Here is a 25,942-nt window from a genome sequence, read left to right on the forward strand (position 1 = left end):
GAAGGCGTGAGCAGGCTCCCTGCAGTTCTGGCTCCAGAAAGCCTCAGCACTTATTAACGTGTATGTAGAAGGGACATCCATCCTCACAGCTGCTTTCCACAGGCTGGGCTAAACCCCTGTGTCTTTTATAAATGCATTCCCCTTATCCAGCTGCAATTGCTGCGTGCTTTGTAAAGCTTCACAAAACTACTGCCATCACCTGCTGTTGGGGTAGAAGCTCAGTGTGGAGCTTGGCCTCCTGTGCATCTGACACCACTCGCAGCTCCAGAGGGGCTGTTTGTCCTCCTCTCTCAACCGCTTGCTGCCATGCGTGACATGGGAAGGGACAAATATTTAAAAGAGAAACATGAACGCTGCTCCCATCTCCCTCCCAATTTGCCTGCCCCTGGCTTAGTTTTTCCAAACTCACTACCCAGGGGAAGAGTAGTGCTGCTGCAGAGTCCTCAGAGTTGACTATCTTGTGTCACTATCTCCACAGGCACAATTAAATCCTCTCATGTTTCAGAGACACATTCCCTCTGAGCCAGGGGACTGGCTCAGCAGCAGCACCCAGGTGGGAGGTGGGAGGAAACCCAGGTGAAGCTGCTCTTAGCTGGGGCTGTGGCTGTAAGTATTTGGAGGCTCTGTCCCCTGGCAGAGTCACCCATGGGTGTGAAGTCAGCACAGCTTCCTCCCCTCCCCTCTCGTTCCTCATGGTTTGCACGGCAGAAACCATTACTGCAACAAGAAACCCAGGAACGTCCTTTTTCCAGCTCTCTGGCTTTTATTGACTCAGAAAGGCTGCCAAGCCTATAAATAAATGTTCCTTGAGCTAAATATAGCAGCCACTGAAATAGGCTGCTGGCTATTTATTTAGCGTGTGGCCTCTTTGAAAGCTTGCCAGTCCATACTGCCTTTACCTTCATACCGTCCCACCCGGGGCTGTGGCCACACACCACGGGGGCATGGCTGAGTCAGCACGGGGAGAAGGGGTCACAAAAAGTCAACTCCAGCTCTGCAGGGCAGGAGAGCCAGGGTGACAGGGTCTGGCAGCTGGAGGAGCTTCAGCACCCTGCACCCCTGCCCAGAGAGCTGGGGGTCCCCAGGAGGGACATTTGCCGGAGCGGTCGGGCAGGGGCTGGACCAGTCACAAGCCAGTTTCCTCTCCTGTGAGGACTTGGTGTCTTTTTCCAGCACCAGAGCCTGGAAAAGAGAATCTATCTATCATATCCCCTAGGCTTTCCAGCATTAAGTGGTGCACATTGCTTTTCCACACTTAGCAGGAGCATAAATACTCCTGGTGCACAGGGCTGCTGTGTGTTAGGACACTTAGGACAGCCAGGGGCATGAATTCACCCCCACACTTGCACCCCTACTTGAGCCAGGACACTCAAACTCGTAAGCTCTGTGCCATTTGCCACACTGGTGAGATGAGCCCTTATTAGGGCCCCACACTCGGAGAGGCTCTGTGGGATGTGTGCTCCTTCAGAGTACTGATGGTTGTGCATTGATGCAAGAAGGGATGGGCTTCACCTCTCAAAGACTGATGGAAAACAAGGTGAGTACTGCTCTGTGCCGTAGACACTCTTCTACACCCTGAGCCTAACAGGAATGGGATGCTGCTTTCCTTGGGCTGTAAGGAATTCACTGCAGCTGCGTGCCAGCCAAGGGAAAAACCCCGTCACTCCCTGGAAAGCCACATTCGCTCCTGGAGCAATCCAAGAACATTAATAATGTTTAGCACTTAGAGAGGGTTTTGCTAAACATGAGCTAATCCTTACAACACCCATGGGAAGGAGAAAAGTAATTATTGTTATTGGACTTAATTTTTCCTTTTCCATGTACCCCTGCAGATGGGGATCAACTCTACCTAGTCCCGAGAGCTCTGGAAATCAGAGAAGAATCCCACTCACCCCAGCTTGCACAAATAGGAAACCTGGAGCCAGGATGGGGCAGGTTATTTGCCAAAGGCCACCTAGGAAGGCAGAGTTGGAGCCTCTGTGGAGTGAGGGAAGGGGGGTGGGAGGGTGGAAATCCGTGCTCCCAGTCTTTCTCCTACACACCAGAATATAATTCCACAGCTGACAGGGTAGTTCTGGTCCCCTTCAGGTCCTCACCTGCAGGATATCCAGGGGATGCAGATGCTCTGTATTGCTGCTTACCTTCCTGTCCACAATGTCACTTCACAAGGTGGCTGGAGAGATACCCTGCCCTGCATGGCAGTAGGTGCTGACAAGGCTCACGAGCATATTGATTTGGAGCACTGCTGCAGCAAGTCACAAAATTCCCACACGTGACCTCCCCTTTGGAACAACAGCAACATACCTGCTGCCGTGTGTGATAGATCTCACCAGCCCTCAGCCACTGGGTGATGGCCTCCACAGCTGTGACCAGAGCACCCCTGGGGGGGAAAGGAGCTGATGGGATGGTCATTGTGCCTGTCCCAGCCATGTGGCATTGGAACCAGGCTGGCTTAGAGGGCTGAGATGCTGCTGGGGTCCCTCCAGGGGTACAGAGGGTCTGCATTAGGACGCCCCAGGTAGAAAGTGTAGACCAAAATGAGGGTCAGCTGCTTCCCTGGGTCTTTTGCAGAGAGGAAGGGCAGTTTTTGGGGGTTCAATAAAGCCATCAATGCTCCCTGGCCACACTCCTCAGCTGAAACCCAGGCACTCAGTGTCTGAGAGGAAATATTGTCTGTCGGCAGTACCCAGATGATGTCATTTAGTTTTCCAGGCTTCTGGGCTGAGCCAGCAGCTCGAGCCAGTATGACTGGAGATTCTTTATTTAGAAGGAGCCCAAGTGCAACTGAGTCCAGGTCTTTGCAGCACCCCTCTGCCACCTCCCTTCCCTGCTGATGCAATCCCATCAGCAGCGGGGACATCGGATGAGGTGGTTCTTGGAACCTCAAAGTGGGACCTTGCCAGGCAAGTGGGAAAGGGAGATGCTGTTAGGGGCAGGTGAGGGTGATGCTTAGTCTGTGCTACCAGATGTTCCCCAGGCAGAGGAATCTCCAGCTCCCTCTGGGCAATGCCCACAGCAGAGGAGCACTTGTCCCTCCAGGTGTCCTTTTACCTCCCTTCAACTCCCTGAGAAATTTGTCCTGCCCTCCCCAGCATGGCAATGGTCACCCTCCTCATCCTCACACTTGCCATCTCCAGTCTGGGTTACTGCAACTGAGCCTCAGGCTGGCTTTTGAGGGCTTTCTAGTTGGAAATCAAATATTTTCCCCCTCTGACACCCCTTAACCTGCCTCCTCTCCCTCAGCAGCATCTCCTGACAAGCGAGCCTAAGAATAGCCCTGCCTCTGGCTCCAGGCTGGTGCTGTTTGCTCAGTGACTCAGAGCTGGCCAGGCAGGCACTTACTCAAAGGGCCCCATTACTCATCTGTCTGCATTGCCCCAAGGATGGGGTTTGTGTCTCTCGTTCACCTCCCCTTTAAAGATACTTTATTTATTTCTATTTAATAAAGCCACCATGCACAAGGAGAGGTAGTTTTCCTGCTGTAGATTTACCTCTAAATATGTGTGCCCTGACCCAAAATGCTGCAACCCCTATAGATCACACTGGCAGCCCAGCATTGCTCCTTCTCCCTGCCTTGCCAGGAAGGAGCTGTGCCGGCAGGAACAGGGCAAATGATAATGCCTCCCAAAATTGCATTTTGTGGCACCAGGGTAACAATGAAAACAAAAATTCTCTCCTGCAGAAACCATCTGTGCTGAATTCCAGTGTGGAACTGACTGTGCCCAAATCCAGCTGGCCTCTCAGATGCCCACGGCATGACCCAGCTGCTCCTGTCTTGCCCACAGCCCACACTAATTGCAATCCTCCTTCCTCTCCACAGAGTGTGTCACTGCCCAGTGGGCAAAGCACCTCAGCAAATTAAAAAAGGCCTCAATTTAAAAAAAAAGTGGCTTCATTTCCAAACAACAAAAAGGCAGCATCTTCTTCATCTGGTTTGCTCCCCTGAGGCATCCTCTGAGTCACAGCCAGTCGTGCCGGGAGTGGAGCTGCATCCTGACCAGTGCACATCTGTGTCTGCAAGGCACTGCCGGGGGAGGACACAGGGATGGTTGCTTGGGATAAGGAAAGTGTGGCATTGGCAGAGGAATTGGAAGTTTGAAAGGATGGTATTTTGCTCTCTTTCTGCTGCTTCAGCCCCAAGTTTTCCTTTTTTGCTGTTCTTCAGATTTTTCTTCTAGTTTTTCCAATCCTGCTGTTTCATGGCATTACTCTTCAACCCTGCTGTCATCAGGGATCCCAGCACTCTGCTCCAAGATGCTTCATGAAGCCTCAACAGCACCCAGAGGGCTTCCTGAGAGCTTCCTGAGGCCAACCTCCATGCAAGGCACACCTGAGTCTGCCAAGCCAGGTGTGGTTTGTGTCCTGGAGAGATGCGTGTTGGGTGTAAATAGATCCACTTTGCATGGAAGGGGGCAGCTGGTCTGGATTTGGGCTGTGGCTGTGGCACTTCTCACCACCGTGCCCCGGGTCTCCACATAACACCTTCTGATCCTGGATTGCTAACCCCAAGGGAGCCTTTCCATCCATCTGTCAGGATGAGTGGGCTTCCAGTGCCTCTCCCCAAAGCCCAGCACAGGAGAGCTGGGGGCTTGTTCCTCAGAGGACATGGTGTCTCCATCTCAGTTAAGCCTGGCAGCAGCGAGGGATGCAGGACAGGAGGAAGCAGGAGCCTGAACATCCACCGTGGGCTGAAAATGGGGTCCTGCATGTCTTGGCAAACATGTATTTGTGTTCTCCCTCCATCCCAGTGACCTCCCCTCAATAACAACCGCTGGGGCCATTTGGGGGCATGGTGTTGCAGGACAGCAGGACCAGCCTGCCCAGTTTGGTCCTTTCTTACAGACCCCATGGCACCCCACAGCATCCATCGCACTGCCGAGGGCTGCTTCCAGCCCCGGGAGCTGAGGCCGTGTCAGAGGAGGCAACGGGGGGTGTTGTGATGCACTAGATTGTTATTTGGATGCTGCACTGGGTGTTGTGTTATACAAATGTTTCCCCCCTTTCCTCAGATGGTTGTTCCCTTGGTAAGGTGGTCTGCCCCCTGTAGCCTCTCCCTTCGCCCCTCCTCACTGGTGTCCCCTTGGCTGCGGCCTTCCATCCCCACCTCCCATTCCGCGGGTATTAATGTCCCTTGGGTTTGGAGCTCTTCCTCTTTTTTCACCTGGAAGCCCTACGATGCAGGGGCTTCCAGCTAATAAACAGGACATCAGAACCACGTGGAGAAAGAGTGCTTCTCGTCCTTTACTTCGTCCATGTAGGATCCGTGCAGGCTTAAATCCTAAGCTAGCCGGGGGGATTTACAGCCCGAAACCCATGGGTTCCTTCAGGGGGGCAAGCTCAAAGCAAGCTTTGTGGACACCTTTCCCTGGCACCTGAGCCGTGCTCAGGAGGGGAGGGAGCCTCTGAGCTGTACCATGGCAGCAGCGGCCCTGCAGAGAGGCGAGCGAGCAGCCTCTGCTGGCCTCTGCTGGGAGCCTTCACACCTCCGCAGGTCTGCCTGTGCAACACCAGGGAAAGAAGTTTACCCTCGATTCATATCCTTCAGGAGAGCTCGGGGTGACACTCGCTGCCGGACAAACCCCTTTCTGCAAGGGCGCTGAAGCACTGCTGCAGGTGTTGGTACAAAGAGGAGGAGGAGAGGCAAGAGGGAGGAAGGCAAACAGCTGCTCACACATGCTGTTGGACCGATGCAGGACAGAAGTCTGGAGAGTGAAGATGTCTGCAAGACCACAGCCCATGATGGGCCAGGAGCCCCCAGCCTGGCTTTGTCCCCACCTGGCTGTGTGGCTTGAGGAAGGGCAGGTGCCACTCTGCACTTCAGCTTTGAAATCTCTTGCACCCTACCGGTGCAAACCAAGAGCATTAAGAGCGAGGCTGTGGAGGTTCAGTGCTCCTGCAAGCAATTTGTCCTTCACCAGCATGGCTGGGAAGAACGTGTCAACCCTAATGTCAGCAGTATCCAGCTCCCATCTCATCCCCAGGCTACATAAGGTACTGGAGAAGGGAAGGACTCCATGTGTCCTGCTCCATCCACTTGAACCATGTGGTTCAAGTCTTTTACATCTCTGAACCCACTGAGGACCAGATTTGGGTTGCAGCACTGATAAATTCAAGACACCAGCTGCTGGGCTGTGGACAGATGGCTGTAAAAGATGCTGCAGTCCACTTCTAGGAGACCCTCCTCTGCATCCCAAATTCTCTTTTTTTACTGACATCCCAGCCTGTCTCCTTCATTAAGGAGGTCAGGGTCAAGTGACCACTGCCTTATGGATTCCACGCGCCAGCTGTGACACACATGTGCAGTCCCCTCCAACCTCAGGAGGTGAGAAATGCCCAGCAGCAATCCTCTCTGGCTCAGCACATCATTCTGGGATGGGCAGGAATGCTGCTGCCTTCAGCCTGTCTTCAAGGCTTGGCTTTGGCTTTGCCCTGACACCCCCTGAGCGCAGTGCTGTGACGAAGCGTCTGCATTTGGGAACCGCCACACAGCCTCTGTCCAGCAGACTTGGTGGTGCCCAAGCAAGGGCCAGACTGCCTTGTCTCCAGCCAGGCAGCATTAACCTTCCCCCACCAGAGACATTCCTCAGACCTTGCAAAAGTGCATCATGAAGTCAAAGCGCTGCCAGGGCTGCCTCTCCCTGCTCTGCTTTCCCCGTTAATTGCTGACCAGACCATCCATTAGGGAGCAGCAGCCAGGATGTGCAGAAGATGCTCCCCACAGGCACCTGGCATGCTTGCCTCTCACTTGCTACAAACCTCTGGGACAGCCTGGCACTGATGACCAGGATATTTTTGTTGTGCAGCCTTTGAGAAAACACCCAGGCACTTGGGGCTTTGTGGTGCTTACCCCTGCTGCAGACAGCTGTGGGTTCAGCCGCCATGCTGAGGGCAGGGCACAGAGGGTATGGAGAAGCTGGAGCTGGAAGAAGTGCAATTTCCATCAGGGTGAAGGCACTGGTTGGCTAAGTGGTGCCTGTGAGGGCTGTAGCTGCTGCTGTAATGTCACTGAGACAGCACAGCAGGATGGCATTCTGATGACTGAACTTTCTGCCCTCTGCTCTTCCCCCTTGGCCCCATAATTAGTCCTCTGGGTCACTCAGGGCTCCCAAAGTGCTTTCATCCCTGAGGAGTTTGTTTAGCTGTGGAAACCTAACGAAAGAAAAAAAAAAGGAAAATTCAGTATTCCTCTGAAAATCCTATCACCCACATTACCCTGGTTCTCCATGCTGCAAGGCTGGCACAGGGGAGGTAAACCCTGCCAGGCAAAGCAGGAGCAGGCAGTAAACAGGAGTGATGAAAGTTAGATGCCTTCTGCACCAAGCCCTGGACTCCTGATGGTAATTGGTTTCACCTCAGTTCCACAAGTGTGCACCTTGCACTCCTTCAAAGCCAGGAAATCTGGTGCCTGGCAGAGCAGCACTGGGAGTATGGAGATCCCTTAGGAAGAGGAATAACTTCCCTGGGCAGGGCAATCATCCTTCCTTGGGGTATTTTTATATCAGGGTGGATTAAAGGGAATACAACCAGCAAGATAGATCACAGCAGGGAGTAATCTAGTTCAGATAACTTCTGTGATTTTGCCAGTTCTACTTTTCTTTTGATAGCACCCAGTCAAAGACCAAGTCTTGATACCCCTCCTCACCAAAAACCAGGATCCATGTACAGAGAAGTAATGAAAAAGGATCCTCCTGCTTCCTCCTGCACAAGGCAGCACTGCTGACAGAGGCACAGAGACAGCATCAAGGCTTTCTCCAAAGCAGACAGGCTGCCCTTGGCTCTCTCACCCACCAGAGCTATTAGCAATGAGCTCAGCCCGCTATTATTGCTGATCCAGGGAGCCTGGAGGTCTCAGAAGTGCAGCTATTGATCCATGCCTCTTACATGTCCCCCTCAGGCCTTTGGTTTCAGGAAACCTCTTTGCCTGTCCTCTCCTTGTTTCTTCTCTGCAGCCTCCAGGAATGCTTTTCTGAGGCACCTTGAAGCTGAGAGTTAAGGGGAAAGTAACAGGAACTGCAGTGAGAGGGCCAGGGATTTAGCCTGGCCAGAACTGCCTGTTTGCTTTGGCTGGCTGTGCGCTTTATTAATCATCTCCATCTTCCTCAGTGGAGGACGGGGAGGACATTTTCCCCTAGTTGCAGATCAGGGGAGGGAAAGCTTGGTGCCTTTCATGGGAATGCAACCTCCATGGTCTCTGCTCATCCATGGCATGGACTTCCTGAAGGGGCTGTGTCCATGGAAGTGCCCCCTCCACCCTCTCCATATTTCAGGGCTGCCAGCATGACTTGCACCAGCTGGTTAACAGGTGACTGCATCTCTGGGGAGACTCACCCTGATGGCACAAGCAGATAGGTCTGTGAGTCTGCTGGGGAAATTACTTATGGTAATGATCAGCTCAGTGGCATCCTGCTACTCCTGAAGGACAATCCTACACTCCTTGGGCTGCTGTCCCATCCCTTCAGCCTCACCTTGCCCAAGCAATCAGGTGGTAGGGTGAGGAACCATGCTGGGCAGCTGGGGCATTAAAAAAACCTGGTGGAGCTACAGCCAGAACCCACATATCTGCTCTGGGCTGATTTCCTAGGTATGACACAAACAACTTGCTGCCCAGCCCCTTATAAAATGTGTTGCCTCACTCTCCCCACATCCCCAGGAAGACTTTCAGGTGCCTTGGTGCACTCTAGAAATGACTAATGAGCCATCTAAAGCATTAGCACTGCTGCTGGCTGCCAGAAGCAGATTGAGATCAAGCCTTCCCTTGCATCCATCAGCTCCACCCAGGAAGCAGACTTCCCTTTGACAACAGCCAGATTAAGCAACAGGCTGACAACAACTGCCCCGTGCTGGACCAGGCGGGCCCAGGCAGGCAGTGTGTGGGAAGGAGTGACCCTTTGCAGATGGAGGAAAACTCCATCTCGCTACAGCCCCACTGCAGACCTGGGAGGGATTTGGTAGTGACCTTGTTTTTCCCTGCAGATGGATTAGGACTATCAGAAAGAAGTCATTAATTTTTGGGTAAATTTGTGGACAACAGATGCCGTGAGGAAACCTCCACACTCGGCCAGATTCCCAGCATGCCCAACACAGGAGATTTCATGTCTTCCTTTAAAAGCTGCTCATGTGGCCCCAGTTTGCACATGAGACACACAGGCCTGACCCATGAAAAGACCAATGGATGTACTTCCATACTCCCACAAAGATAAACTCCAGGGAGGTGTTTCAGCTGGTTCCACATACACAAATCATGCTGAGGAAGCAAATGGTGGTATCTGTTTTGAGTGATTCATGGCAGCATTGTACCCCAACAGATCTGAGGAAGTTGCCCTGGGCAAAGCTTTCTTACCTGTCACCCTATCCTCCTGGATTTCATGTAGTAGCAGATTACTATGAGCAGGGGGCAAAATTTAGCTGACTCCTTGCACTTACTGCCCTTGCAGTCATCAGAGTCGAAGAGGACAGGTCACCTTCCACTACTAACACTGCAAAGCAGATATGGAATAAACCTGACCTTCCTTTACAGCCTTTGCTGGAGAAATCAACACTTCCTATACATAGAAAAATCAATGGAGGGCACTTACCAAACAACTCCCCACTGGTCTGAACCACCTGCATCAACAGAGCCTTACATGGCTACCTATGCACACCAAAGCTTCTCCAGCAGCTCCAGCTCAGCTTTTCCTTGTCCAGGCTGCTGTAGCAGGGCTTTTTCTTTGTTTCTGTTAGCACACCAGTCAGGCACAGTGCGCTCTGCTCTGTGCTGATTTCAGGGAGCCTCAGCAGCATCCCACATGTTTGTGATTGTGCCCTGCAAGCTCAGTGTCACCTGTTTTTCACAAATCTTCTGCAGAGGCGCTGCTGCTTCCCCTGTGTCAGCACTGAAGGATCCAAGTGAGGAAGAGGGTAGCATTCCCCCCATGCAGGCCAAACACTCCCACCTCTCAACACTCCTGGATCTCTCCCAAAGCCTTCCTGAAAGACCACTAACCCACCTGCACCTCGCTAGAAACCTTGTTAGTGATTTGGCATAACTTTGAATGAAGGAGTATTCATGAATACGAGTATTCCCTCTCAACCATCAGGTGGTGCCATTGAGTCTTCCTAGGATGCGGAGCCCCGAGGACAGCAGGCTGCCACCAGGGATCACACTGGCTTCTTGCTCCATCTCAAAGGCCGGGAATAGCACTCTATTCCTCAGTTACAAGAACTGATACAGAAATATTCTGGTGTTCTCAAATAAATTAACACGGATATGTGTCACTGTTTTGTCTGGTCGTTCGTTTGTTTATTTTGCACAAGTTTTGCCAGACTGGCTATCTTCTTGGAGCTGGTAGTAGGAGCTAGTGTAGGAACAAGCAGAGCAGTATAGGAGCACTTCAGTTTCTGCTCCAAGAAAAAGACGTGTTCACTTCTGGAAAGATTTAGAGAGGATGAACTGCTTTCAGGCAGCAAGGCTAGAAATTAAAGAGGGAGCAGCATTAGCAAAAGCTCCTTTCCCTTCTGCAACAGTGGAACGCAGGACTTGCCCTCCTTGGAAAGTTAGACAGCAGGCAGGAGGCTGCCCGATGCCTGGGGGTGTCTGTCTCATTTCTACCTCTCCCTGCCTCTTCCCTCTACCTTTTTTTTTTTTTTTTTTTTTTTTTCCAGCACAGAGTGCACTGTAAAAACAAGAGGCATCGAGGCACGTTGCCTACAATATGCTCATCACATCTGACATCTCCCCTCTGCATGTGGGGCCAGGACTTCCAGGGCTTTGGTACTCATAATTCCCTGTGGATTTTGCAATGACCAGAGGCTGGCACGGAGAGCTCTGCTGTCCAGCTGAGGCCTCTACCTGGCATTGCAACTATGCATGAATAACAACTGATGAGTGCTTTTCCTGGGGTTGGTTTTCATATTTAATTGTGCAAGATGAAAGAAGAGAAAAATGCTAGTAACGTGAGGAAGGAGGGAAAGGAGAAATCATTACAAGTGCATTTAGTCAGTGATAAGAATGGCTGCTGAGCTGGGCTGGGTGGTTTCCAAGCACAGTTGGAGCCAGCTTCAATTTCACAGCATAATATTTCCTGCACCCTTAAAATAACTTCTCCCTGCCCCCAGGGTGTCAGAGGAGCTGGAGAGCAATGTGTGCCCCCTCTCTGTGCAGCCCCTCACCCAGAGGCTCTTTTGAGAGCGGTCACATCACCGGTGTCGTGCCAAGAGGGCCGGAGCAGGACGAAGGGGATGCTCCACAGACCCAGCCGTGGTCTCCCAGGGAAGGCAGCAGGTGGGGGATTGCTGTTTGAGCCCTCTTCGGTGCCCGGTGAAGAGCAGCTTCCCCGAACAGCTCAGCAGAGATGGGACCTCTTTATTGTCGGGGCTAATTGCTCATGTGAGATGTATTTACAGAAGCTCTGTTTGTGCAGAGCGCAGCAGACAAACAGACTCCTGTTCTGCCAGGCACCCTTTGTAATCGGTGGGGGCTGGGAACCCTTTAATGCAGCCATCATTTGGAGGCCTCATTTGCACTGCAGGCACCAAGCCCACGCCGGGCTGGACGCTGCCCGCGGGACTCTGCGCCCCGGCAGCGGGGGCAGAGGGCAGCTGGCTGCACCCGGGCACTGCTCGTCCTCACCCGGGCACTGCTCGTCCTCACCCACCTCCTTCTGAGGGCTCACAGAGCCGGGCACACGGGACCCACAAGGCAAACCCCTGGGCGCGATCCTGGCACGAGTCTGAGCATCCTCGCGTGGCTCGCAAAAGCAGCTGCTGCCATTTGGGCATTTGGCTGTGGGGGACACACCGCCCTGCATGAGAAGAGCCCTGTGTGTGCACAGGTGAGCTGCCCATCTCCTTGGTCTGCAGGAGACGGGATGCAGGCTCTGAGGTGCTTCAAAGGTTATTTGGTGAACTGCTTTACATGCAGTCGTACCAGAGGACAAGACGTGCCAGACAGTTGTTCCTTGCCTTTATAAATAATGTCAAGGAGCGGTTAAAAGCAGCCAGGACTCTAAAAAAAAAAAAAAAAAAAAAAAAAAAAACCAGCCTTGCAGGCTTTTTGCAGCCTGCTGGGTTTTTTCAAGGAGGAGGCCTAGAGGGAGTTTTGCCATCTGTGAGAGAGATGCAGCATTCGGAAAATAATGCAATCAATTTCCAGCACTGTCTCCATCTTCCTGCAAAACCAGTGGGGATGGACAAGCCCTGGCTTCCAGTTACATGCAACATCTTTTGCTTATGGGCAGCCTACATCCCAACCCCACAGTGAACATCCCTCTCCAAACTTCAAAATATATCTCCCACTTCTCACCCTGCACCCTTTTCTCCAGTAGATGAAGACATGTTCAGGGAAGAGCTTATCAGTAAGGAGGAACAGCACCACAGAGCTGGTGTGTGTCTTCTGCTTCCCCTTTCCAAGGGGCCGTCCAAATGGGCTGGTATTGGTCAGGCGTGCTGGGAGCGTCAGTTTGGTTACAGCCTGTCCACAATGACGCAGAATTACCAGCACTGGGACAAAAGGAAACCCACGCTCATCCCCTCACAGAGCTCTCTGACACATGCAGATCAACCCAAGCATGCTGACCACGTGAGTGGCATTTCCCAAGTTTCCCAGCTGAAACTAAAACTCCCTCTTCTTTAAAATTAATTCAATTCATTTTAGAGTAATTCTTGTGTTCCACACTTCAAGGAACAGAGAAATCCACCTAATTTTTAGCACTCCTGGGCACTGGAGGTTTCTGACCATTTACACATCATCTCACAAGACTTGATGCAGAGGGAAGTGGGATTTTCTCTCGTTTTCTAGATATGGAAGCTGAGGCAAAAGGCAGATGCTGCACAGTAATACCTAATTAGTGGGGGGAAAATTAAAAGCCAGTCACCACTAGTCTCATGTTTTGACAACCACTCATAAGTTGTCTGAAAGAGGATAAATACGTAATAATTCCGTTCTTCTGTGACTTGGAGAGAGAAACTGAACCCTGGTCAACATCCCTAGAAATGCAGACCCCCAAGGACAGATTTTGCAGCCTTCTCCCCTAAAGTTTCACCCCTCTCTCAGACATCAGAATAAAAGCCATATTTCCCAGACAGTTTAGGACCCAAAATGCCGTTTATTGTTTCCAATCTGGTCCTCAGCCGGATTGATTGTCTTGTTGCAAGACTATATGTAAAAGGTCCTACTATTACTGGCAGCAATCAATATTTATAACCACTCACAGTGTTTATTTATATATAAAAAAATCAAACGTTCCAACCAAGAAGAGATGCTTTTATTAATATCTAGCATGATTAATAATCATATTCAGAGTTGCAGGCAGGCCCACGCTGTCAGACTCACGCACTTTTCTTTTTCTAATGGCTCTGCAGGAATTTGAACCGTAATATGTTTCACGCTCAGGGACAAAGAGGTTTTGTCTCAGGGAAGGAGTGTGTGGATGTTTTTGACTTAAAGAGCCAGCGCCGCATTCAGGGCTTCACAAACAGAACCATTTTGAACCCAAGCCCACCAGCCCGCCACATCTCCTGGAGATACACTGCATAGGGTGCATCTCCTCTGTTGCTGAAGACCCAGATCGGAGCTGCAGATTTGCAGCTTGCTGAAAAATGTCACACCCCCTCTGTGTCAGGGCGGCCATCACCTGCTCCGCTTCCCTGCCACCCACTGGAAATGCCTCAGCTTGGCAAACGGGCTCACATCTCTGCCTGTTGAGGCCTCTCAGCTGTCCAGGGTAAGATGAGCTCCATGGGAAGGACACTGCTTCAGATCAAGGAAGGAGAACTCATGGAGCCCTAAACGTTGCTCCATCCCTATACAGCAAGGAGAGAAGAGGGAACACGCGAGGCTGATGTCGAGGTGTCAGATCTGAGGCTGCTCGGCCCCACATCAGCACCGGGTGGTGAAGGAGGGACAGGTGTTTCTGATGCAATAAGCCAACGAAGGAGCAAAGTTCGCTCCCGCTCCTTGGTGCTGGCTGTGCAAGGCGCTGTTTGCCCACCTGCACGCTGCACTTTTTCCACTGCAGGAGGTAGTGACAGTTAAATCAGAGGCAGTAAAGGGACAGTTGCAAAGAGACTGGCGCCTTGATTACTTCCTCATAGCCACTCACCCTCTGCGGTACCACTTTATTATCACACAGGCAGAGCAAGCTGACTAGAAGGGAACATGAAAATCAGGTAGATAAGACAGCTGTTGTCTGGATGGCTATAAAACTCCTGTTTCACACAGATCTAGTCATGAGAACTGTGGGACAAAATAAAGGAAGTAAATGTTCACACTTGTTATTTCAAGGCAGCTCTCAGCCAGCGCTGAGTCACTTTTGGGACTGCCGTGTCTTTCTTCAGGGTTATGGGACATAACAGAGCCTTCTGACAGACAGGGACAGCCCTCAGATCCATGCTATCTTGTACTTTGGCTTTTATACTGAGCCCTGCAGAGCTTTACACGGCTGCCAAACCCTCATGTGAGATGTTTGTCTGCCCAAACTCTTGTGCTCTGGGCTGCATGGGATCCCCTCCAGCCTCCCATCAGTTTCTGAAAAGCACTGCTGCTGCTGAGGAACATCTGGAAACAAAGCCACGCTATGTCTGGAGGCCAGGAGGAGCAGGGAATGCACTTTTTTGGATTCCTGTTACGCCAGCCAGGCCAGGGGATATGAGTGGCAGAACAGGGAGGAGAGCAGCAAGCGAATGCAGTATTTCTTGCTGTGTGCCACAGGCCAAAAGCCCTACAGTGCCGGTCCCACAAGCCCACGGGGCACACGTTCTGCCCAGACTGCCTGTCAATAATCTCACATTTTAAATCCTGTTAGACACGAGTAAGCTGCGGAACAGTAATCCAGGGAAGAGTCGATGCAAAACCCTGCAACGTCAAGCATGATAAACCTCCCAGATCCTCCGCGCTCCCTGCCACATCTGTATGCCGGGGACCGGCGCTTGCTAAGCACCTTATCTTCATGTCCTACAGGGCCTGCTCTCAACAAACCCTGAACAGAGAGCGCCCTTTCTTTGTCCATGTGCAGAGGGCTTAGCACAAAGGAGCCCTGCAGCCTTCCAGGCTCGCTGCTGCCAAAGAAATAATCGCTGGGATGCATTTATAGAGGGCTTGGAAGGGGAGTTGCAGGACAGCCACGGGGCACTGCTCTGGGGTTGGCACATCCTCTGCTCTTCAGAGCTGCTCACTGAGGGGCCTGACTGAACTGGGATGAACGGGAAATGCTCGGTCTGCCAGAGGGATTGCTGCGGTTTCTAGCGGCTGAAGGAAGAAGAAAAAAAAACCAACAAAACAAAAACAGACCAAAAAACTCCAAACAAAACAGTAATGTCAATGGAAGTGTAATGTCAAGGAGGAAAAAAAAAAACATTGCAAAATAATCACCTTAGGTGAGATGTAGATAAAGGCCGTGTGCCCTTGGAAGGTAGGATACAAAAGATAAATGAAATAGATGTTCCTTGTCTGATTTTTTTTCTGCACCAGTAATTCTCCTAGTGCCAGTTGCTGTATATTTTCCTTGATACAATCAGGAGGAAAACAGCTAATCTGACATGACAAACTCATTGTATCAGAAGTCATCTTAAAACATGTGTCATATGACTAAACACCCTACTCCTGGTACAAAGCATCCCACAGTAAATTTGGATGAAGCTCATCCTCAAATGCCCTGCTAAAAATACCCATAACAAAGGGCAACAAGAAAACATAATTCAAATGAGGGACATCTGTTCTCAAATGTTTGCAGATAATGACTGGATCGAGTGTCTGCATAAAGGATAATTATTTTCTGCAGATGGTTTGATCTGGTATTTTAAACACTGTAAAAAATCCTTGCCCCAGCCATTCAGGAAAGTATGGGGAGTTTTGCTGTAAGACCTTTTTTCTATCCTCTGCTACATTTCCTAAACACAAGGATAAGCAAAACTAAAACCAATTAGAAGATAAAATGCATTAAAGAGCAACGCTTCATCGGAACACAGACAATATACATTTTCAAGTTCTGGCCTTCCATTTCTTATGTTACACTGCCATGTACCCAGATAATTCTCTGGCTGAAGTTTTGTTATAAGAGAATGGCAAAATAAAGCAGTTACGTGCTGTGCAAAGCAGATTTCAAAGGGAAGGTCCGTTCCCAAAACTACAGCACAATATGCTTTTAAATACAAAATAACTCTACCACCTTTCCTTAAGACAGAGAGATACAAAACAACTCTGACCAGGAAACATTCTTATTACGTCACCCCCTGACATTTCCTTGCAATGCAGAATTAGTCCCAGGATAACACGGCTTTGTCGGAGCTGTCTTTGGAGCCCGTGTGGTGGCTGGGACTGACTCATCCCCCCCGAAAAAGTGGGGTCACAGGTGGGTGCCTGTTGTCATGAAACAACACGACACGCACACACCGCTGCTCTCAAGGTGAAAAAAGGGAAGTTTAATGTCTGACTCCAACATTTATAGATTTCCAAAGGTGACAGTAGGTTGGAGGGTGAAAGTGCCACCTCTCCAATGACGCTGGACAAACCAACAGTCCATCAAATGTCTCCTCCTCCATAAAAGAATGCAAAGCAATGAGTTATTTACAGAAAGTGTGTGAGAACGTTAGTGACAAGAATGTAAACATCAGAAGGCTTAGAAAATCTTGAAAAATCAGGGCGACAGCCGGTGGCATGAGGGGCCCTGGGGACCCTTGCTCTCAGAGCACCATAGGGCTGGGAGGGCCCTTGGAGCGCCTGGCACAGCACAGGGAGGAAGCAGGGCAGGGAAGGAGGGTGATGGCTAAACAGCCTCTGAAAGAAGGTCCTTCCCTTGGAAAATCGGCGGGTGCAGGGAGCCCAGTGAAATCACCATCACTCTCCCCTAAGGCAGGTTTTAACGAATACACGTGTCCAAAGCATGGGATCGTCTCCAGCAGCCGTGCCCCTGTGATCATCCCCACGGGAGCAGGAGCTGATCGGGGAACTCGCTCAGGAGGACATCACTTCCACGGAGCCTCTGGAAGCGCTGCGCATCAGCGAACCGCAGGGAGAGGATTTACTTTTAAAAGTTAGGGTTGTGGAAATCTCAAAGGGTGCACTGTTGGGCTGTCTGGGATAGGCATCATCCCTTCAGCAGCTGTTTGGTGATTTCTGCAGGATAGTCTTGGGTCAGTCCCTGGCCACCCCGTGGGAATTTTTGGTCAAATACTGGAATCATCTGCCCAGGGAGGTGGTGGAGTCACCATCCCTGGATGTGTTTAAAAAAAGACTGGATGTGGCACTCGGTGCCGTGATCTAGTTGAGGTGTTAGAACATGGGTTGGACTCAATGATCTTAAAGGTCTCTTCCAACCTAAAAATTCTGTGATTCTGTGATTCTGTAATTCCAGGTTCCCACCACCGTCTCTAATTAACACATTAATTCGCCTTGCCAGCGCTGCCTCAGAGGCCCCGGTACGGCGTGTCCTAGCGAGAACCGGAGCTCCCGCAGAGTAGGCCGAGTGACGCGGGGGGCCCGGCCCGGGGAGCACCCGGGGGGTGCCGCGCCTGGACTACACCTCCCGGCGTGCTCCGCGCGGCGGGGCGGCGGGCGGCGCGGGGCCGCTTCCGGGTTGGCCAGCGCGGTGTGTTTACTTCCGGCCGCGCCAGTGCGCGAGTGTCAGCCCGGGGGGGGCACCCGGCGGCCGCCCCGCCCGCGGCCGGGGAGGGACCGACCGACCGACCGGGGCACGGACCGACGGACACAGCGGCCGAGGGAGGAGCCCCGAGCGCGCAGCGGCCCCGGCCCCATGAGCGGGCGGTGAGCGGCGAGTCGGCGGCCGCGGGAGCTTCCCGGCGCGGCGGGAGCCAGCCATGGACTGGCTCATGGGGTGAGTGGGGCCCCCTGCGCGTCCCTGCCTCCGGAGCGCTCCCGGCCCGCCGAGGCGGCCCCGCCGCCGGGCAGCCCCAACCCGCGTGCGGCGCTAATGACTAATCAGTTCGTGCCGGCGGGAGCGGGAGGGCGGTGCGGCTCAGCCCCGGGCGTCCCCGGGTGCAGCCGCCCGCGGGGAGCACGGGCTGCGCGGGAGCCCTCGTCTTGTCCCGGGCGCTGGCTCTCTGAAAAAGTAACTTTTCCTTCCCTTTTTGCGGTATGGGCCGGCCAGGTGTGGCAGCTCTCCGTGCTTCCCACTCGCACAGTGTGCGGCTAATCCCCCTGCGACAGAACATCACTCTAAACCGAAAGGCGTGCCAAGGTTTAAATGGCTTTCTGTAGGGAGGAAGAAGAGACTTCGGCAGAGATTAACGCCAAATCAGAGCCACGCCAGGGGGCTTGGATAGCCTGGGATTAATAGTGCTAATTACACAGAGACAGAAGGTAGAGAGCTGTTTGTTGCAGGTTTTAGGTCTGGAAACCTCAGTGCCGGAGAGGGAGATGCAGTTGATGGGAGTGACCTGATATGCTACCTGTATCCCAAACGAGAGATTCTCGGTTACTTCTTGCATGCATTGCGCTAGCGACCTGCACTCAGGTGAACTGTGAATAATTATGCTTCAAAATCGCATGAGCACTTGGTTTATGCTCCAGCAAAACGAGCGCTGCAGCGATAACCTGCTGCCCTTAGTTTGTTCTTCACAGCCGTTCCTGAATGTGGTCTTTGCCATCTAGGTTGCCTCCTTTCCTAACACTGATGTGCCTAGAACAGAAGGTAAACTATTTTGTCGCAGCTGGTGGATGTGGTGTGTTTAGAAGGGTCATTGGCGTGTGCGCTGCCTTTTGTCCGCAGCTGATCTGTTCGGTGCTGAGAGTGCACTTGTTACTCGCCTTCACACGGGTCGCATCCAGCTCTGGAACCAGCTGTCAATACAAAGTCTCACTGTGAGTCTCACCCCTCACTCGCTCAGATGGAGGGAACGCTGAATCTCTGTGGGGCAGACACGGACGGCTGGCTTTTCCTCCAGCAGGCTGAGCAGTGGAAGGGCAGTATTTGTGGCATGTGAGGGAGCCTGGGTGCCATGTACTGCAAGCCTTGTGTCTTGTAAGTCACAGGGCTGCACTCTTTTGTTACACGGTGTCAATGAAAATAGAAATGACAAGCTTGTTTTGATGTGTTTTGTAACAACCTCAAAGCACAGGTGGTGTGTTACATTGACTTTGTAAAAGTAAAAGCTGGAGTGTCAAAGATTGTTACTGTAATTACAAAAAAGGGGTCAAACCCGGCACTTAGGCAAGTTACTTGTATGACTCAAAATACTACTTGCCCCACTACAACAGCTGTACTTATTCTGTGCAGATTACATTGTAAAGCAGAAAAGAATCAAGGTTTATTGTAGGCACACTCTCAGTATATTAGGATGATGGTTTTCTTATGAAAAATATCTTGGGCTTCTTGAAGTCACTAGAAAAAATTGGCATTTGTTCTGTACTTTTTTACCCAGGGTGGGTGGATCCGTCCATGTGTGGAAAAGACTTGCCTGTTTTCCCCATTGTAATGGGAATGGATCCTGAGTCATTTGTGTGTTACTCGCTTGTTCTCAGCTATTTCCTGATATGTTTCACTTCTGACCAAACCCAGTATTGTCCCACTGATGCTCTTAAAATTTTCTCCCTTAAAACGCTGTTAGTTCTATTTGTGCACATTTGGGGGGGATGGTTGTATGTGATTATGGCAGGAAGGGGGAGCATTGATATTTTGAAGGCTAGAAGTCCTGGGGGACCCATTCTTATTCCCGGCCAAGTTATGCCTGCTGTTAGCAACTGTGTTTGTAAATGGAAACATCCGTCCTGCTGCTTGACAAAGAAACTGAGGACATTTGTCCGCCCAGGCAGAAGTTTGGGTGATGCCTTTTTTTCAGTGGGAGCTTCAGGTGTTTGGGTCTCTGATGTGAGGACAGGGCTGAAGGAAAACCTGCAGAATAATAGGAAAACAGGTCTGTCCCAGTAACATGTTATTTGGTGTTGATGCCTCTGGCGAGCAAAATGTATTGGTCTGCTTCTTGGTGGTGTTTTTTTTTCCAAGTGTCACTAATAAAAGCGTTGTGACCTTTCTTATTCCTCACTGCTTTGGGAAGGTGGTGGTTTGCAGTTTCAGCTTTCCATGCGCTTTCCCTACCCCTGCGGAAGGTCTTGTATGTCTCCTTATTGGCTGTGCTTCCTTAACTTTTTGGTGTGAGAAACATCCTCTGTGTTTTGACTTTGTACTGCGAGAAATGATCCTCGGAGTGCAAGGGTGTTATATTAGGCAGCAGTCACAGTGGCTCCTGGTCTAGATCTCGACCCTTCGAGCTGGTGTCGCATTTATCTGATGAACGTTTAGAGTGAGATCTGCTTCATTCCTTTCTGGTCCTCCCCTTCTCTTGTGCTCCCTTGGAAAGGGGGGAAGGGTAAGTGCTAATCAAACCACCAAGAGCAGCAGCCCCGGTGTCTCTGATCGCCTCAGAGTACTTAATATACAAAAAAACGGAAGCCGGGGCTTACAAACAATAGTGAATTTATTGCGGATTAACAAACTGCTACAGACTTACATGGTCACACAGCAGAACTTCTCTGGGTGCTGCCTGCTGTTCAGTCAAGTGCTTCAAAATCCAGTCAAGTCCTAAGGAAGAAAGCTGAAAAGAATGAGCTGCTGGCATGGTACTATGCTTAGTTTAGCACCTAAGTAAAGCCAGAGGTTTTCTGTGGTTGATTAGTATATTTGACCCTTCCACTGAATGCAGCATTAAACTGATGTTGGCTAAACGTTAGGTTTCTTCTGTGCATTCTCTCCATTTAAAAAAAAAAAAGACAATTTTGAGCTTATTTGTTTTACAGAGGATATATTTTAAGTCTAATTTTGACTAGAGATCAGTGTTGCTTAATTGCTTTGCTCAACAGCATTTACCAGAGATCCATATTACCCGCTTTGGAAGAGATTCCAAACTTTTGTGTTACAAATAGCATTGATCTGCTCTTGAAGTTCAAATTAGCAACAAAGGCAGACATTGTTCCTTCACTTATGAAACTTACTTTTTACCTTGTTTTAAAATATTGTAATTGGTTAGGAGTAAAATGTATTAGTGGTGCTAATAAACCTGATGTGGTTTCATCTTCAGCAGTGCTGTCTGATGCTGTAATGCATTTTTTCATGGTTTTGGTGAACTGTTATGTAATGAGGGAAACAAAGTATTTTACAAACAATCACCTGTTAGATACAATCATAATTTGAGCTTCATCTGTACTACAAACTTTGTATTTTAGTAGGTTAATAGACTCTACTGATTGAAGCTGAGAGAGATGCTTACACTGCTGATTTGATAAATATTCACAGCTCCTTCTCCCAGCATTTATTAGAGTCTAAGTGTAATAAAGAGAGGCTGTCTGCAAGAGGGATTTCTTATCCATTTAAATTTTAGGTCTCGTTATCCATACAGTCATACCATCCCCTGCTCAGTTATTTCTTCTTTGATATGTTGACCTAATGACTTGAACAGAAGGGCCTAAAAATGGTTGAAGGCTATCCTTTTCTCATATTCCACATCTTCAGCTTTGAGAACAGTTAGAGGAAAGCAATGGCCTGGAAAGGTAAGGAAAATACAGATGGCAGAAGAAGCAAACTTCTGGTCAGGACATTTGTGCCTGAAGACAGCACAGACTGTTTCTGTCCATTCAGGTGATCTGTGGTCTGCAAGACAGAGCAAGTGGCTACAGCTGTAAACTGAATAATGTCTAATAGAAACTAATAGCCCTCACACTTGCAGATTTTACTTTGGAATGTCAGTTAATCCATTATAAACACCACATATATGTGCTGCCTTGCATAGTCTTCATCTCATCAGGATAGGTAATCGGAAAGTGTGTTGTAGTGAAACAGCACAGTACTTATGCAAATTGAATTTTTTTGAGTATATGATATACTGGTGATTTTTAAAAACAGTATAAAAGAACTTCTCAAGGTCAGCACACTGCTAGATTTGTTTCGTAGAGGAGACTTATATGTCATGCATTTATTTTATTCAGCTAAAACTGTCAGGGACTTAAATTTAAGCTGGCAGTTTTTTCACTTGTTCTGGATGTAGGATTTTTGCTACGTTACCCCTGTGGTAATTTTAAAGGCTAGAAGAAAAGTAACACATACTGGTGTTTTTTGTATTCCATTCTGCATTTGTGGAGGGGTTTTTAAGAAATGTCCTCATGAGGCCTTAAGACACTGTCCAGTTCAAGATGAGCTACAATGAAATAGGAATAATATTGTCATGCAGACAAGTCCTAACCTTGAGCCAGAACAGCTGAGGACTACATGTGAAAAAAGCACACCAGTGTTCTAGTTCTGAGTCAGTAAAACCCAATTTGGTGTTTGTCACCTGTTAGACTAAACCTTTGTTGCTTTTGAATGGGGTGCACTGTTGTAGGATATCTCAAGTTGGAAGGGAGCCATAAGGATCATGAAGTCCATTAATTGTAAGGAGTGCATCTTGTGGTGGGAGCAGTGAGAAATAATCCAGCAAGCTTAGCTGTCAGTTTGGCTGGTGCATCGTACACTTGAACCTGCCTTTCTCTAGCAGACCTTTGTAGAAAAAGTAGGTAATGATTTTTATTCTGGGCACTGTTGAAAACTTTCTAATTATAGGAAATATTTCTATTAAAAGGAAGAAAAGGTATAACACTATACAGCTGTAGGGAATGCTTTCCCCTTTCTTCCCTTTAGTCATCTCCAGTGAAGAAACTCTTCTGCCTTTATAAGGCAGTCTTCCCTCTAGAAACTGCTGCAGCCTCTCACCTTTCACAGCTTGCATGGTGTGTGTCTTTGTTCTCTTTTTTAACTGACCTCACAACAGGTGTTTCCCTTGCATTCCGTTCCCTGCAGATTCTTGGCTTCACATGCCATTTTTCCTACTTTAAGGGAGCTGAAAATAACTCAGAACGGGTAAACCAGACATGCATGGTCCCATTGGGCCAGGAAATGTTCACATGCTCCTTATTTGCTTCTATTGATAGGTGTAACATTACCTGTGGGGTCCCAGGTTGCTCTCCCTAGATAAATCTAGGTCTGTCTGCGAGCCACTGGCACTCCATTCACTGCTTACTGATGAGACTTCAATATTACTTCAAAACCTTAGCAGATATGAGCTCTGCTAAACCAGAGCTTAACTGTGAAACAACTACATAACGCTGTCTGCAGGTAAAATTAGATCTCCATTAAATATTAACTTGTAATATTCATTAGTATGGTAGTGGAAATGTGCTGTTGCTTTGAAATGTAAGTTTCAAGGGCTATTAGATTTGTAGAAAAGGAGCCGTGACTGTAAGAGAGCAATTTAAATTTTCCAGGTGTGTTGTTTCCTTCTGTCTCCCTGGTTCTGAAAGTGCTCGGTTATATTACTGAGATGGTCACTGCCAAGGTTCTTCTTTTGCAGTGCAGAACAGGTTGCAAATAACTGCAGAGCCTTGCTTCCTGAAGAGTCCTGGTATAGTTAATTATTGATTTCTTGGAGAAAATGCCAAATAAATCCTGCATTTTAAAACCTTTGTTACTTTAGCAAACCACAGAATTTATCAATAAGTTACTTAAATGAGTACAGGGCACATGAATACTTGTTTTGTCTTTTTAGAGTGTTCTTTTTCCAATATGCTGAGGGACAAGAAGAGTAGATATTTTTCAAGATACCTAAAGTAAAAGGAACTATTACTTCATGTACAAAAAGAGTTGAATATTCCTGAAGTGTAGCAATACTCATTCCTTGCATGTCTCTGCATGTTACCCTCTTCTCCTTTGCAGCAGCATCAGGATTCAGGAAGACTGGTAGGTTAAGATGCTCATCTGAATGAAAACAAATCTTCTTTCTTTCTTTTTTTTTCTGCCTTGTTTCCTCTCCTCAGGTTAGTTTTCAGCTAAATGAGTTCCTGCAGCCTGTTTGTGTGGCTACATGAATAATGTTGACAGCATGATGGTGTTTGTGAGAATGGAAAGCTTAGGTAACACTTACTTTGGGGGTAGCAAGGACTTAAATCAGCTGAATAGAATCATGTAGTAATGTGATTATTAGTGGTATTTACTCTGAAAATAATTAGTGATGTATCCTTCTGCTGGGATGTTGGGAAGAACTGCAGAATGTCTGAAAATAGGAGATGCCATGACTAGGCTGGGTATCCTGGCACAGGCAGTGGCATCAGAGCACTGTCACAGTGTTACATTCAGTTTATGGGTAAACTATAAATATACACTCATCGTGAACTGGATATTGATGAATAACTCAGACTTTACAATTGGCTGTAAGTCATGTTTCATCTACCTGAGGGAAGTGCTGCCTGTGTCGTGGTGTGGATGTGAAGCTAGGTGGGATTCTGGGCGCCTGGCTGAATGCAGCAGTCTGATTCAAGAGCGTGTTCAGGAAGCTGGGTTCACGCATGATGGCCTGCATGACTTTGCCATATTTCACTGGCAGTTTCCATCTGTTACATCTGCTGGATGTGGGCCCAGGGAAAGCATACTTGAAAGAGTAAAATTAATAAGAGACTCAAATTTTTAGATAGCTGTTTATACAAGTTTGAGCTCAGTGTTGTCAGATCTGCATATTCTGCCATCACTGATGATCTATCAAACAACTTCTATGTGTGTTTCTGCTAGTGGAATACTACTGAAGTGATCTTGGCCATTGTTTTTTACCCATGTTTAGCCTTTTACGGTTGGTGATAAGGTTGTGAAGCTTGCTTGCTAGGTTCTTTTAAGTGCTTCTTAGAAATTTTTTCACTCATCTTACTCTGCAATTACAAAAAAAAAAAAAAATCAGCTGTGTCCGTAACTGTACATGAAATGAATAAATCTGATTATTTAAATTTATTTTTGCAATTTCATTGTTTAGGGAAGTGTTACATCAGCTGAGACTGCTTGAGGAAGAATTGTTACTTCATGGCCTTGTTCTGACACCTCAAAGAGTTGCAGTCTAGGAGTTTCCCTGTTCCTGAGACTGTGTGCAGTAATTTTAAATAATTTAATTTTGCAGCTAGAATGATTAATGTAACTAAATACCTAAAGAGCAGTGCGATAATTTTAGCATTTGGAGAGGGAAATATGGCAGTTTTTTTAAAAGTTAGTTTCCTTGTATTCTGTCAGCCAAGAGAAACTGGTCAAGGTGCAAGTTTTTCACACAATCAGCAAACCTCTGTCCCTGATTGTGGAACAAGAGCATTGAATGCACACGTACATGCACACAAAAAATAACCCCCAAACCAGGCTTTAGATACAATTTTCTGAAGAGTGGCACAAATTAAACTAGAATCAAGAGAGGGATGACTGTCATAGATCAAATTCCTTCTTACTCTGAATACTAAAAGAGTAAAGCCATTAAGCTAGAAAGTAAGCCTGCACAAAACTGGATCTTTAAATGATCCAGGTCTGGTAACTTAAGCTCTTCAGAATATATCTGCATGCTTTTTAATTTCTTTTCCCCTTCCTTTGTGCACTGCTTAGGTTATAAAGGTGGTCCCTGAATATTTTTATCATCAGTGTTCAGTGACTGGATCACTGTTGTCCCTCTTGTACACTGAAATGTCTAAATTCTTGAGACTTCTACCTGTGCATATAATGAACAGAAGTTGTGTGAAACAGGTTGCTTAGAGGTGATCTCAACTCCTATGTTTTTTCTCACTGCTTCAGTTCATAAACTTCAGTTGAGAATGTCCTCATTTAGAGAACTTTTCTTTTACATGGTTCTTCATAAACCAGCATGGAGTTGCTCAGGAGAGGCTTTGTTCCTTCTTAGCAAGTTATGCAAAACTGGATGGAGGTGTTTTTTTATGAGGAGGTGTCTACTTTGCGAATGGGCTCAGGTTACAGGATTAACTCTGTGGTTTCAGGTTTGTGTCAGATAAATGATAAATAGCTTTTTTCTTTTTTTTTTTTTAATCAGTCTTCTGTCTGATGATCTCCAGGTGTTGCTGGAACTCCAGTCTATGACACCTTCATGATCGTAGTATTTACTATAGAGTTAGTGTGTGGCTGTTTTCCATCAGATATAAAAGGAACCAAGTTTCTAGTGAGGGCTAATAACT

The 25,942-nt window shown here is 48.6% G+C and overlaps 1 protein-coding gene across 1 annotated transcript in view; it reads left to right on the plus strand.

Moving 5' to 3' along the window:
* The first annotated feature begins 17,565 nt into the window (after positions 1-17,565).
* Positions 17,566-25,942, plus strand: part of MOB2 (MOB kinase activator 2) — a 109,472-nt gene continuing 101,095 nt past the window's right edge. Inside the window, exon 1 of the mRNA XM_038139630.1 lies at positions 17,566-17,807. Within this exon, the coding sequence (XP_037995558.1) occupies positions 17,791-17,807 (17 nt within the window). The 5' untranslated portion in view covers positions 17,566-17,790. The remainder of the gene's footprint in view (positions 17,808-25,942) is intronic.

The sequence above is a fragment of the Motacilla alba genome, chromosome 5 (genome assembly GCF_015832195.1).
Source record: "Motacilla alba alba isolate MOTALB_02 chromosome 5, Motacilla_alba_V1.0_pri, whole genome shotgun sequence".
Classification (NCBI taxonomy): domain Eukaryota; kingdom Metazoa; phylum Chordata; class Aves; order Passeriformes; family Motacillidae; genus Motacilla; species Motacilla alba.